This window comes from Rhinoderma darwinii, chromosome 4 (genome assembly GCF_050947455.1).
Source record: "Rhinoderma darwinii isolate aRhiDar2 chromosome 4, aRhiDar2.hap1, whole genome shotgun sequence".
NCBI lineage: Eukaryota > Metazoa > Chordata > Amphibia > Anura > Rhinodermatidae > Rhinoderma > Rhinoderma darwinii.
This window is the reverse complement of record NC_134690.1, coordinates 189439253-189452467: the sequence shown is the minus strand read 5'-3', so window position 1 is coordinate 189452467 and position 13215 is coordinate 189439253. Positions and strand designations below refer to the sequence as shown.

The 13215-nt window shown below is 36.6% G+C and overlaps 1 protein-coding gene across 7 annotated transcripts in view; it reads right to left on the bottom strand.

Annotated features, from left to right (window-relative positions):
- Window positions 1-13215, bottom strand: part of ADGRB3 (adhesion G protein-coupled receptor B3) — an 806266-nt gene that overhangs the window by 406329 nt on the left and 386722 nt on the right. For all 7 annotated transcript variants that reach the window (XM_075861993.1, XM_075861997.1, XM_075861996.1 and 4 more), the window contains 2 exons: window positions 1545-1646; window positions 1142-1248 (listed from right to left, as the gene is read on the bottom strand). In XM_075861993.1, coding sequence (XP_075718108.1) covers window positions 1142-1248; window positions 1545-1646 — 209 coding nt within the window. The remainder of the gene's footprint in view (window positions 1-1141; window positions 1249-1544; window positions 1647-13215) is intronic.

Sequence of the window (13215 nt, the reverse complement as noted above, 5' to 3'; positions counted from 1 at the left end):
CGGAGTTATTACCACATAAAGGGACACATGTCAGATTTGAAAAAAATCATCTGTGTCCACAAGGCCAAAACAGGCTGTGTCCTAAAGGGGTTAAATAGTGCCATTGGAAAGTACAATTGTCCCGTAAAAATTAAGCCCTCATATGGCTGTGTGAACATTTTTTTTTTTAATGAGTTATGACTTTTTGAAGGCGGGGAGGAAAAAAACAAAAGCATAAAAATGAAAATTAGTCTGGACCTTAGTCTGGTCCTGATAGGTTTAATACAGTTCTATGTTTGCTGCCAAATATAACACACACCTCAGATGCTGCAGATCTTCCTTTTGAAAAGAATAAATGAGTTTCATATTAACCAATAGTAGACAAGTATCTCCCCTTTAATAAGTTCTATAGCAGCTGAGGTGTGTATTATAAGTAATAATGTAGCTCTACTATAAATTATTTAGAATATTATAAGTCATTATGTACAGTAGTTCTGCGACTTGTGGCACTGAAAGCTTCAGTGATTTCTAATATTTTTACAATTTACAGTAAGGTGTACATAGATTATTTATAGATTTCATAATTGCGTTTTATACAGTCCGATTAATATATTAAATTGGCAACTGCCAAGTTTGTTTTTGCCTTTTGTACTTTATATTAATGATATATTTATGTTGTATCAATAGATTTGCTGAGCACAGTTTTCTCTTATGGAAAGGTAACATTTTCAGTGCATGCACTTCTGGCTGGGACAGTAAGTGCTCTCTCTCTCCCTCCTCTTTATCTCGCAGTATTGAAAAGTGACCATACATTCCCACGTCGATTAAAAATTCATATGTACAGCGACTGTCCTGGATGAGTACAAAAATACTTCATTTCTGATTAAAATAGTGCAGAGCAGGCTTTTAAGTTAAAAAACACAATGTGACAGAATTAATACGGCATACTCATTATCCATGTTCTTTTCCAGGAAAGCGAACTGAAATTGACTTTGCAGTGATTAAGGTTTGCTTCTGCTAATCTGAGCGAGCTGAATTCAGAGCTGTTTTCGTTGCCTAGTCCATGCTGCATTTTGGACTAGATATGAATGAGTTACATTTTCTACACAGCGACATAATAGGAATTAAACATAACAAGGACAAAAGCTGGCTTTGCACCTACTGAAAGCTGCAAGTGTCTGTATTCAGCTGATATGCATCTTGCAAAGCTTGGTTGTTCCCAGAAGGCTACGCCATGAAGATTGAGCGAGCAGCGTCTGCTAGTGGTGCCTATGAGTCACACAAGAGGCAGAAAATATTTATGTTAGCCTCAACAGCAATGCTGAAATCATACAACGGCAATCTCGTAAATGACTCTATTTAGCTATATAACATTATGGAAACGACTAGCACAATATATTACATTTTCTTAAAATTCCATTTATACAAATGATTATTATATTGGTGCTATTATTTGTTTGTATATGGCGATTGGAACTAGTAAATATTTATTCTTCACATTGCTCATATAGCCCTATATAAATATATATAAATACCAAGATATATCTTAATAGAGAAACATTTACCAGTAGCATTAAGAGGACATCGATTGAATGCCAGGTCTCCAGCTGGGGTTCTTTTCCATACCATAGACATCAAATAGTCCTCAGGGCAGATTTCATAAGGAGCTGTGAATAAGAGTGAGAGATTTATATTAAACACACACATCTAGGATTCTGAGATTATTTGTCACGCTACTCAGTTTTCAACATGCCTGAGGAAAGAACCTTAGTAGTCCAGTGTGTTTGTTTCTAAAAACATTAGCGCCATGGTAAAAATAGCTCACCCAGCAGTTTCTGCCTGTCATATTTTTAAAGTAATATTCTGCCGATGTGTGTGGTATTTTATATTAATTCATTATGTAATATGGCATATTGCATATGACGTTTTATATTTATATTTTTCTAAATGAAATAATAGAATAAACTCTTGGGTGACCCTTACCTCTCTATTTTCAGGATATTAATGTGACAGAAGGAAAATAAGTTACCGTAACTAAATACTGACCACTGACTAACACTTTAGTGCTACTGTCACTAAAACAAGTGCCAAAAGGACTTTAGGAAGAAGTAATACACCTCTGTACTAAGAAAAAATTAACATTGTGAGACTTTGTCCTTCTATAGCACAGGTCTAATATCACAAACAACTTTTAAATATGATATGTGGTGTTGAGCCACACGGAATATTAGATGGGCGAAGGCCTGTTAATAATCTGACTCATTAAGAATCTTAATGTTAACTGCCAATTTTGACCTTGGTACCAAATTCTAGTGATGCTATGACCTCCCCGGTATTACTAGGGTACAATAGTATCTGGAGTTACTAATGACTGGGGAGCCACACAGGAGGGGCCCAGGAGCCACATGTGGTTCTCAGGCTACTAGTTAGGGAACACTGCTCAGCAGTGTAAGAGAAAGTTCTATAAGGAGAGAGGTTCCCATTTGTGTTTTTGACAATATGTAAGTACTCAAAATGTAAAAGGGTCCAAACAGAGGGAAGAAAGAAAATACATTCCTTTAGGAGGTTCCAAATGGTTTTGAAAAAAATGATCACTCTTAGTAGAAGGTGCTCCTGCGCTTGTGTGAAAGATTGGACCAATCTTGCACACAAGCGCAGGAGCGCCTTCTACTAAGAGTGATCATTTTTTTCAAAACCATTTGGAACCTCTTCTCCACATCGACTCCCGATGATTCTCCATCCACCGGTGTTCACTCTGAGGGCCAGCAGACTGCCTATGCACGGAGCATCAAGGCTCCATACGTTTTATGATCGAGTTGTGCCGTCCACCTAGCACAACTCAAAAAGGTGAGTGTATTCCACACATACACACCAGTGTTATCACTGACCACCCTGTTTCTACAGCATTACCCCAGAGGAGGGATTGGTGTCTCTCTTTTGTTTTTTCCCCATATCATTGTCACATTCCTTTAGGAAGCTTCTTCTCCCTGTTGTAATTTTTTCAATTTATCATTAAACAAAAACTATGAAAGAATTCAAAATGTTTAAAGGGAACCTGTCACATCAAACATGCTGTCCCATCTGCAGGCATTATGTTATAGAGCAGGATGAGCTGAGCAGATTGATATCTGCAGGAGCCAGGCTGTATATAACAACTATGCTCCAGCCGCTGATCTCGTGGGTATAGTGGCAGTACCCACAAGATACGAGCGATGGATATATCCGTTGCTCATTGTTAGGGGGTTAATAAACATGTTGGTAAACGCTAAATCTAACATTCGTATTGGTAAGTTCTATAGACACATTTTAAACAGGATTTGACATTTTCCTACAAAAATAAAGCCGACATTGCCAATGTCAACAAAATGCACATAATAATTCTGAATGCCAGTATGAGGTCATGAAAGAATTGTTGTTCCAAGGTTTGTTTGGTATTCTCTAAATCATGAAGGGATTTTGAGGAATAAAGGTCTGTTTTCTTTCCAATTTTTTAATTTTTTTTGGTCTTTTTTCAGTTGTAACTAAATCACCAAATAGCTATTTAATTTTTTTATTTGCTCGTGATTAGTATATTAACATACTCATTACATATAAATTCTTACTAATGCGCATTTAAACAATAGGAAAATAAATTGTGTGTGTTTTGAAAGGACCCAGAATATGCTTTGGACATTGCATAGTAACATTGGGACAGAAATCTGGCATGGATCCCTCACATTGGCACACGTGTGACCAACACTTCTGGACCCAACTGCTGTCAGGCAGTGGAAAATGGCAGCTGGGATCCAGTTTTGAAATGGGAATTGATTTTTAAGATTTGTTGTGTTTTTGAAAGGGATGGGGAAAGATTTAGACAGAAAATGATTTCTTAATGCTAGAGTTTGTCTTTAGAATATGAATCAGTTACTAATCCCTAAAAAAAAAAAAAAAAAAAAAAGAAAAGCAGGTTCACTCTTCTCGTAGCAGCCATTTTTGCAAAAGTATCAACAAAAGCTGCAGCCATATTGCTTCTCGGAAACTTGTAACGAGGGACAAGAACAAACAACTACGCATTTCTTGCGTTGCAGATTAACACACTTTACTGAACATTGTCTCAATCAATTATCAGAAAACAGGTTAAATTCAGAGTGTTCAATTCGAGCGACTGTTAATAAGCCTCACAAATAGCCTTAACTACGCGCCTATGACAGGAGGTCGATACCAGAAAAAGTTGAGTCCACAGTTCAGTACAAAGCTACAGCCCCTTTAAGACCAGCTCAGCTTACCTTAGTAGACTTTTTAGGAAGAACATTATAGTCTTTTAAAATGAATTGATGGCACATAAGTTATTTCAAATACTTGTGACTCAACTGTTAATGGGGCAGGGGTGATGGCAGTCTCACTTCTAGTCTTACTTTTGCGAAGACCTATATGGTCTGACTAAAAAAGGATCTTCAGTACTGGAGTACTGAGGAGCTCATCTTAGCACTGTACTGCTTCTGGTTCACATTCTCAGACTCACCTCAGCGCCTCTTATAACTCCCCGGTGCCTAACACAATGCTGGGTCTCCACACTCTCCCAACGTTAACTCCTACTCCTTTCCAACCAAAGCACAGTACATCATGGCAGCCCCAGTTGAGAGCGCCATGCCATGCCTCTTCTCTAGAGGGGAGGAGTAGTGAGCAGGACTTGAGAGGACTCACAGTCCCCACCAGCCAAGTTCGGTTGTGCTCTGCCACTAATGTAATACAACTAATAAACTTCTTTCACATAAATGGAAACGTAAAACATTACAAGGGGAAGTGAGTAAGATCCATGCCCTAAATCTTTATCAGGGTTTGCACCCATTGCAAACTCAGTTTAGTACAGAGTTTTGTATGGATTCATAATAGGGATGTCATAGAGTTGCATGAGCCTTGTACTGTACTTCCGTATGCCTCCACAGAAGCATATAATTTAATATTGTTAGATTCCGTACAGAAAACAAATTGTGGCATGTTTGCAGGGAAGAACATCTCCGTACACATAGAGTCCAACAAGCCTGTACAGCAGTGCACAGAGTCTGTATTGCTCCATACTAAAACAGCCGTACAGGCTCAATGCACTGCAGTACAGGCTCCGTTTTGTCCTAACCTACCAATAAACATCTTGAAATAAAAAGCTATAATTGGGGTGTACATGCTTTAAAATCTCACAGAATTTTCAATAAATTTCATGCATTTATGGAATAATCCAAAGAAGATTTAAACTAGCTTTAACTCCATTTGAATGTAATGAGATTGCTAAACTAAAAACAAATGTTTATTCGACTTACAAAGTACTAATGCTAATTGTCATGCTTGTATGAGTTTCTTGTCAAATATAATTCCCAAACATTTGATTAATGATTCCCTTTACTCCTATTACACTTACATGATTTTGGATTTGTGTAGTAAGCAAACATAGCTTTGAAAATGTCATTTCTATACATAGAGTATTACAAAGTGGAATTAAATAAGGCAAGTTTTAGTAGATAAAGGGCCACAAAATCTGCACTGTTTAGCGCTATAATTCTACAAATAGTCTAGCAAATGATGAACTTAACTGTTCTCATTTGGGCCATGCATGAAATTTATTGGATTTTGTTCATGAACTTCCAATTTGTTGTTAAAAATGTTGCAGTTTGTTCCAGCACAGCATTACAACCTTTCCTTCTTTGATAGATTAGTTGGTCAGTACATTCTGATATAATACTACTCTATATGCAGAAGTATTTGTGTTTTGGAGATTCTTAGTCCATGAATTTATTCAGAAATGAATGCATTACTTGCATCAATTACATGTAATACATGGTCCCACCCACAGTCCACCAAAACAAGAGCCGCGTTTTGCAAATGCTCCTTGGTACGGCTAACTGAAGGTGGTCGTCCCAGCGGGACAACCCTAAATATCTAAAAAATAATTAAAGGTAACCATAATTGTCCATGGTATGTGAAATATCATATGACGGTTTAAAGATGGTAGTTTCTAGTAGGAAAACATTTTTTAATTGATGTTACCTTTTTGTAATACAGTACATAGGAACTTACATTATACAATTCAACTTTTGAGTTTATATTTGCTCTAAACATTATAAACATGTGTATTTTCTCTGTTTAGTGCTCTTTTAAGGACCACCCAACATGGAGTTGGTCAGTGTTCTAAACTTCTAATTACTTCTGCTATTTCATTGCTGATAAATATTACACAGGTCTCAATGATTAACAGTGCCACTTACTGTATTAGTCTAACTGATCTTGCGATCACTAGGTATACTTAAAGGGGTTTCTAAACTTAAAAGGGTCCAGCGTCTTGAATCACTTGAATATGGGTTAAAATAAAAAAAAGTTACAGCAATGACTGTCTCTGCACATGGCTGTGACAGCCAATCACTGGCTACATCAATAAGGTTACCGTCAACGCTGTGGAAAGGGATTGACTACAAAGGATCCATGTCAACAAAACATCATTACTGGAAAGACATAGAACAAAGATGAAATCAAATATTAATAAAATAAAAAACCATAAAAGCCCTGGATATATTATGAATACTCCAGACTATACATGTCACTATACAAAAATGCATTATATGGCCAAAAGTATGTGTACACCCTCCACCAAACAAGTACATAAAATCAAGCACACACCTATACAATCTCCAAAGACAACCATTGCTAGTAGTATGGGTCATATTGAAGAGCTCAGTGACTTTAATTGTGGCACTGTTATAAGGTGCCACATTTGCCACAAGCCATTTCTTGAAATTTCTGACCGGCTAGGCCTGCCCTAGTCAACATTAAGTAATATTATTGTGAAGTGAAAGCATCTAGAAGTAAAATCAGTATCCAAATATATGTGTTAGACAATTATATACATTCAAATTTGTGGTAACAGATTGGGGAAGGCCATTTCCTGTTCCAGCATGTACAAAGCAAGGTCCATAAACACGTGGTTTGATGGCTTTGTTGTGGAGGGACTTGAGTGGCCTGCACAGAGCCCTGACCACAACCTAAATGAACACATTTGAGATTAATTTAAATCTCATTGCAAAGCAGAACTTCTCATCCAACATCAGTACCTGCTCTTTTTGGCTAAATGGGACAAATTCCCACAGACACATGCCAAAGTTTTGTGGAAAGCCTTCCCAGAAGATTAGAGGCTGTTATAGCCCTAAAAGGGGACCCAACTCCAAAATGAGGTACATGGTTTTGGAATGGAACATCAAACAAGCTCATAAAAGGTGTGATGGTCAGGGGTCCACATACTTTCTGCTAAAAAGCAAAGTATAGTATGTATTTTATTTTCAAGTAAAGAACAACAATTAAGATAAATACAACATATTTGTAGCTTTTTTATTATTTGAATTTATAGGAGGAATAATTATTAATTGGAAATATCAAAGAAGTATTGGAAAGTTGCAGAATACTTTGTTATGTGTGCTGTATTGTTTTGAAAAGCCTCAGGAGTGAGCATCTTATTACTTTGTAGAATAAAGCTTACTCACACATTACCATGGTTACTGTATTCTTTCTTTTGGCAGTGGACGATAAAATGAAAGAAAATCAGAAATCTGAGGCACTGAGGAGTTACAATTTACAACTTTTGCTTTTGAAAAATGAAAAAAGAAATGCAATATGTAAAATGACTTTGGAAGTGTGAAATTCACTGACAACTGCTGCCTTGATCTATCTCAGGTTTTGCGTTGAATGTTGTCAGAACAGCATGTGCACATATGTCCTCAATAAGCTGCTAGTTCTTTTTGAAAGATCAAAAAAACTATAGCAAGCGTGATTTACTAAAACAATCTGATTTCCGGCAAATGATTTGCTGATCTTTAGATAATATTATCAATGTCACTAAAGGACTATATAAATTATTATCATAATGGGACATACCTCTGAGTAGATAGAATACAAGAGATAGGGTGAATATTACCTTTGTGCCTGGAAATATGTAATTATTTATTACCATTAACATATGTTTTATCTGCTAAACAACAAATGATCAAACTTTGGCAACTACTATAATGTATTAATGAATCAGAGCCAAATTAATGTGATAAAATCCATATTTTTTTCTTCTTTCCAATAACAAACTTTTTGACCATGTGAAATTTTGTATTAAAGGGGTTCTCTTCCTTGGACAATTCCTACTTCCTTAAAAAGGTCACTAAACAATAATCTGATTGCTAGAGATCTCCTGCGATCAACTGTAATCTATTGTGAAAGATGGAAGTTAGTATTCAATTTACCTGCAGCGCCACCACAGGGCAAATGAAGCATTACACAGTGCCCATTCATAGCAATTGGTTGTTTATGTAATGCAGGACAGGACAGGTCCTTTAGAATGAGAGGCCCTCTTTGTAAACACTCTCCACTCTGGCTAAGAGATGAGAATCCTGAACAGAGGATTCTCTCCATTAACTCTGAATTCCCTTACATAGTTTATGAAAAAGGCTTTTCTAAATTTGACAACTGCTTAGGAATATTCTGGGTTCAGCAAATGAAGGTTATACATTGTATAATGAAATGTTAAATAATTTGATAATATACTTTTTGTATCAATTCATCATGATTTTAAACATTATTGCAGCCATTCAATAGAAACTTTAATTGTTTACGCCCAGGGGATAAAAATCGGTCCACGGTCATATAATGTTCACAGAGGTCCACAACTCCTTAGATAACATAGCTCTGAAATGCATATTATAATCAGTCCTGCCTTTGTGTATCCATCACATGACCAGGACAATTTCCAAAGCAAAAATTTGGGGATCCTAGTATAGCGCTGCCAACATCCAAGACGACAAAGATTATTTTAATGGAAGCTATTTATTTCGTAGTAAGAAAGCGGCTATGCGTTTGGACGCCGATCTGGCGTCTTCATCAGGCCAGGATAACCATTTATATTAAACTCTTTTCTCTGCTTCACCTCTAATGACGATCTGCATAATGTGGCACCCTATATCTTTTTGTCTTCTCTAGGTTCACATCACATGTCCATGACCCATTTTTATCAACTAGAAGTAAACATGAATATTTCTATTGAAGGATTGCAAGTAGAGATCTTGAAGGCCATGAAGGAATTAGAAGTATATTGAAACATTGTATGACCTATCATTATACAAAGAATAACCTTTATTTGCTTAAATCTAAATACCCCTTAAGTGAATTTCCATACAACAAAATTAATTCTAAGCTACAATATGTTGCCTTGCATTCTCTAACAAATACTTTGTATGCTCTTTGTATATTACGGTCTTTCTAAAAGTCTGCCATCAACGGAAAAAAAAAAGAAAACAGGTATCTTTTTTTTATATTGTTTTATTGAGAGTGCAGTCTACTTCTGTTTCAATACAGTTGGCATTACAAAATACAGACATTTCCTAATCAAACATATGCCAAAGGACACACCCATTTGACAAGATATTCCATATATCTTTATAGAGCTCCTAGTTCTGTTTTTCACAGTCATAAAGGTATATAAATAAAAAAAATTGTCTGTCACTACTAGCGTAAGCTTACTACAGTATATAGATATTTATACAGCTCACATTAAACGTATTAATAACACCATCTTCAATAAGCTACTAAACTCCCCCTAGTGGTGGCTGCAGATGGGCTGAATTGTATAATTTAACAGAGGGAAGAGAAACATGGGGATTTGGAGTTTTGTAGTAGAAAAACAGAGCTCCAATATCGGCACAGAATTGTGAATCTATTTTGATTAGGCTAAACTATAGATAGACTATGTCTGCAACGTTACTCACGAAAATAATTTTAGTTTAATCCTCAAATCATGTTTCAGTTTTAAACTACTTTGATTCACCACTAGGTGTTATTTTTACTTGACGTGTTTGTTACCAAATTCACATGAATTATGTTTACAGGTTATTGCAACATTGTTTATGAAAACTGCATGTCTAAGGCGTCATTTATATCTGCATCAGATCTCAGTTAGGGGCCTCCGTCGCAGATCCGGCAGAGTTTACCGGAGATTACCGGAGACAATAGTGCAGCATGCTGCACTATTACGTCTGGTAAAATCACGGGCAACCCGACGGAAAGCCGATGGAATTTATTAAAGTCAATGCGTTCCATTAGCAACCGGCGGTGTCCATTGTGCAACTGAACCATTGTTTTCTTTCTTCCCTTGTTCTGCTCCTCTGACGGATGGAATGGCACAACGTAGTTGTGAACCCAGCCTAATCAATGTACATCCATATGGTTACCAATTCTAAGTATAATAGGCCTGAGATGACCCGATCACTTATGTGCATCATTTGTCAAGCAATGTGTATCATGAGGACTTGTGCTACACTGATAAAATCAGCTATGCTACATACTGTACATATATACACGGCCTATTGCCTATTCAATTTTTATGATGACCTTGAAGAGGTTATAGCAAATAAACAATAAACCTGGGCATGCTGTTTTTCTTTTTCTTTTTTTCTTGGAAAAGGATTTTAATAAAATGGGGAATTGAGCAGAGCAGTGGACAGATGAAAATAATGGGATTATTTTATTGGAATCACTGATCGTAAACTATTTTGCTGAGCTTGTGGACAACTGACTCACATCCAGTGCTTAGTGTCAAGCAATTGGTGCAAAAACAAATAAGATTTTATCTTGAGTTGGAAAAATATCTATGCAAGGAAAGGCAATATCATTGAACACATTGTTTGTACAACCTCACCTTGAATCAGAAGAGCACTTCTGAACATCTGTTCTTAAAAAATGCATTATGGAATTGGGAAATGTTCAGAATAGAAACATGAAATGAGTAAGTGGAATCACAAAATTGGATTATTAGAAAAGACAAGCCAAACTAGGTTTTTCTTCCCCAGTATAAGATGTGACATGAATACTACATACAAATAAACCCTTGGTTCATACACAGAAAACTCATCATGGAGTATGTGGATGACAAATGGTCATGTCTTGAACTTTGGCAACAAAATGTTTGATCTTTACAAGAGCAAACAGATAAATTACATTAAAGCATTGCTGGCAAAATGAGTTGTAGTCAGTGATCTGTTTTATATACTTAGATATAACGTATCATTTATATATGGACATTTTTGTAGCCTTTATCAATATTAAAAAGTAATACATTACAATTAGAGGCATGTTCACTTATGTACGCACTATGCACATGTAAAAATACAGAAACTTACACTATATACTGTATTTTTTGGACTATAGACTCCGTTTTTAGCACGAATAAATCTTGCTAAAAAGTCCCTGCGTCTTATAGGCCGCAGTCAAGGAACCCGGCCCTTTGACTGCTTCATTACTTAACCTCGTCCCGACCCATGACGTTCCGGCACATCATGGAGATGGGGAAAGGGATGATGTATGCAGCGGGCTCACACGCTGAGCCACAGGATAGGGGATACATGTGTGATCAATAAGGAGAACGGGGACCGAAAGTCACCAAGAGCGCTGCATGAGAAGCTTTGACTTCCGCATTCTGTGTTCGGCAGCTTCATAGAGATCAATAGGATTCTTCTGCACATGCGCGAGTGGCTCTCCATTGATCTCTATGGAGCTGCGGAATAGATATGCCGGACACAGTCCAGGCTTCTCATGCAGCACTTTGGGTGACTTTCGGTCCTTTGTTCTCCTTATCGCTGGGGGTCCCAGCGGTCAGACCCCCAGCGATCTCTCATGTAGCCTCTATCCTGTGGATAGGGGATACATGTGTTTTATGGCACACCCCTTTAACTAGTTAAATGCCGTGGTCAATAGCGACCGTGCCATTTATAGGGGTTTTTCTATGAAAGACATTTATGACATATCCACAGGATATACAGCAGACAAAGAATGGTAACAGCCCACTGCAAACACCAATGCAACCTAAACCACTAAATATAAATAAATATGCATTACTGCTAAATTTACTTATAATAGGGAGGTTCTTAGTGCAAAATGTGCCATAGAAAAAGAATTGGGATTCCACGTTATATAATATAATAATTTATAATACAATAAATGGTAATTTTCCATTGACATGTATAAAAATAGTATGCGCAGAACAAATTATAGATCAAATATATATCCTTTGTAAACCACGCTTTCACATGAAGTGCTCTCAGTTCCTAAAATGAGGTTCTTCAGCAGCTGTAGTGTATGTTACATTACTTTGCCCCAGTTGCTGCAGATCATCATAAAACACAACTGAGATGCTACAGATATTTTTTTTTTCTAAAGAGCATTTTATTTTGGTCAATAATGGACCACAAAGCTACTACCGGATAGCAAGCATACCAACTTTTATAGGGCCCATCAGCCAATAGGGGCCCATTTCAGAGGTGAGTGGCTTTTCATGTCCCAAATTTATTTGCTGCTAGAGAGAAGCCCCATTCCAAAATTTTCCATGTGCTAATATAGTTATTTTTTATTTGTCATAATACTTCCAATATGTGGCACAAGTGTAAAACACAGAAAACACCAGTGACCTTACTATAAAGTGTTGCTGAAAAGGTTTTATAAAACCAATGATAGTTTGTATATAACCCCAAAATATTTTAACAAAGAATAAGGGTAAATATACTTATATTGATGTAGCATAACTCAGTTTGGCCTTCAATGATGTCGCAATGTGTTACTTGTCATTGTGCATAGGACTGCAAGAAAAACTACTGATTTTTCTTGACACATAAAACATTTAAATGAAAAATTACATATAAATTGAGTTAATCTTTACATTTAGGAAGAGCTGGAATAGTCGACTTAGTGTACGTTTGTAAGGATATATTTAGCACCAGAGGTAGACGCAAGGGAGGAAAGACATTATTTGAAAGGCTGTCAGCAGAAAATGTGTGCTCATATCTGAATAGGACTATTTGCATGACTGGTCAGGCTCATCGGCCCGAATTATTGTAACTTAATGTTTGTGAGTTGCATTGAATTAGGCAGAATGCTGAATGACCAAAATGTCTGATACACTTAAAAAAAGATATCAAGAAAAGTCATATTTTCCACCAGGTACACATAGGATTTAGCAGTTGTAGAATATTACATCTGATATTACTGCATGATATAGAATTTGTTTCTCCTAATATAAGTGTAACCAGGATATATCCTCTATGTCTAAAGCAAAGATGGATTTGCCATCAGCATTAAGGGGGTTTTCACTGTTAGGGCATTGAATCTATGAACTTCTATTCCATTGAATGTGGTTACGGTTGATTCCTTAAGTGAACATAAAAGGGGATTGGATGCCTTCCATAA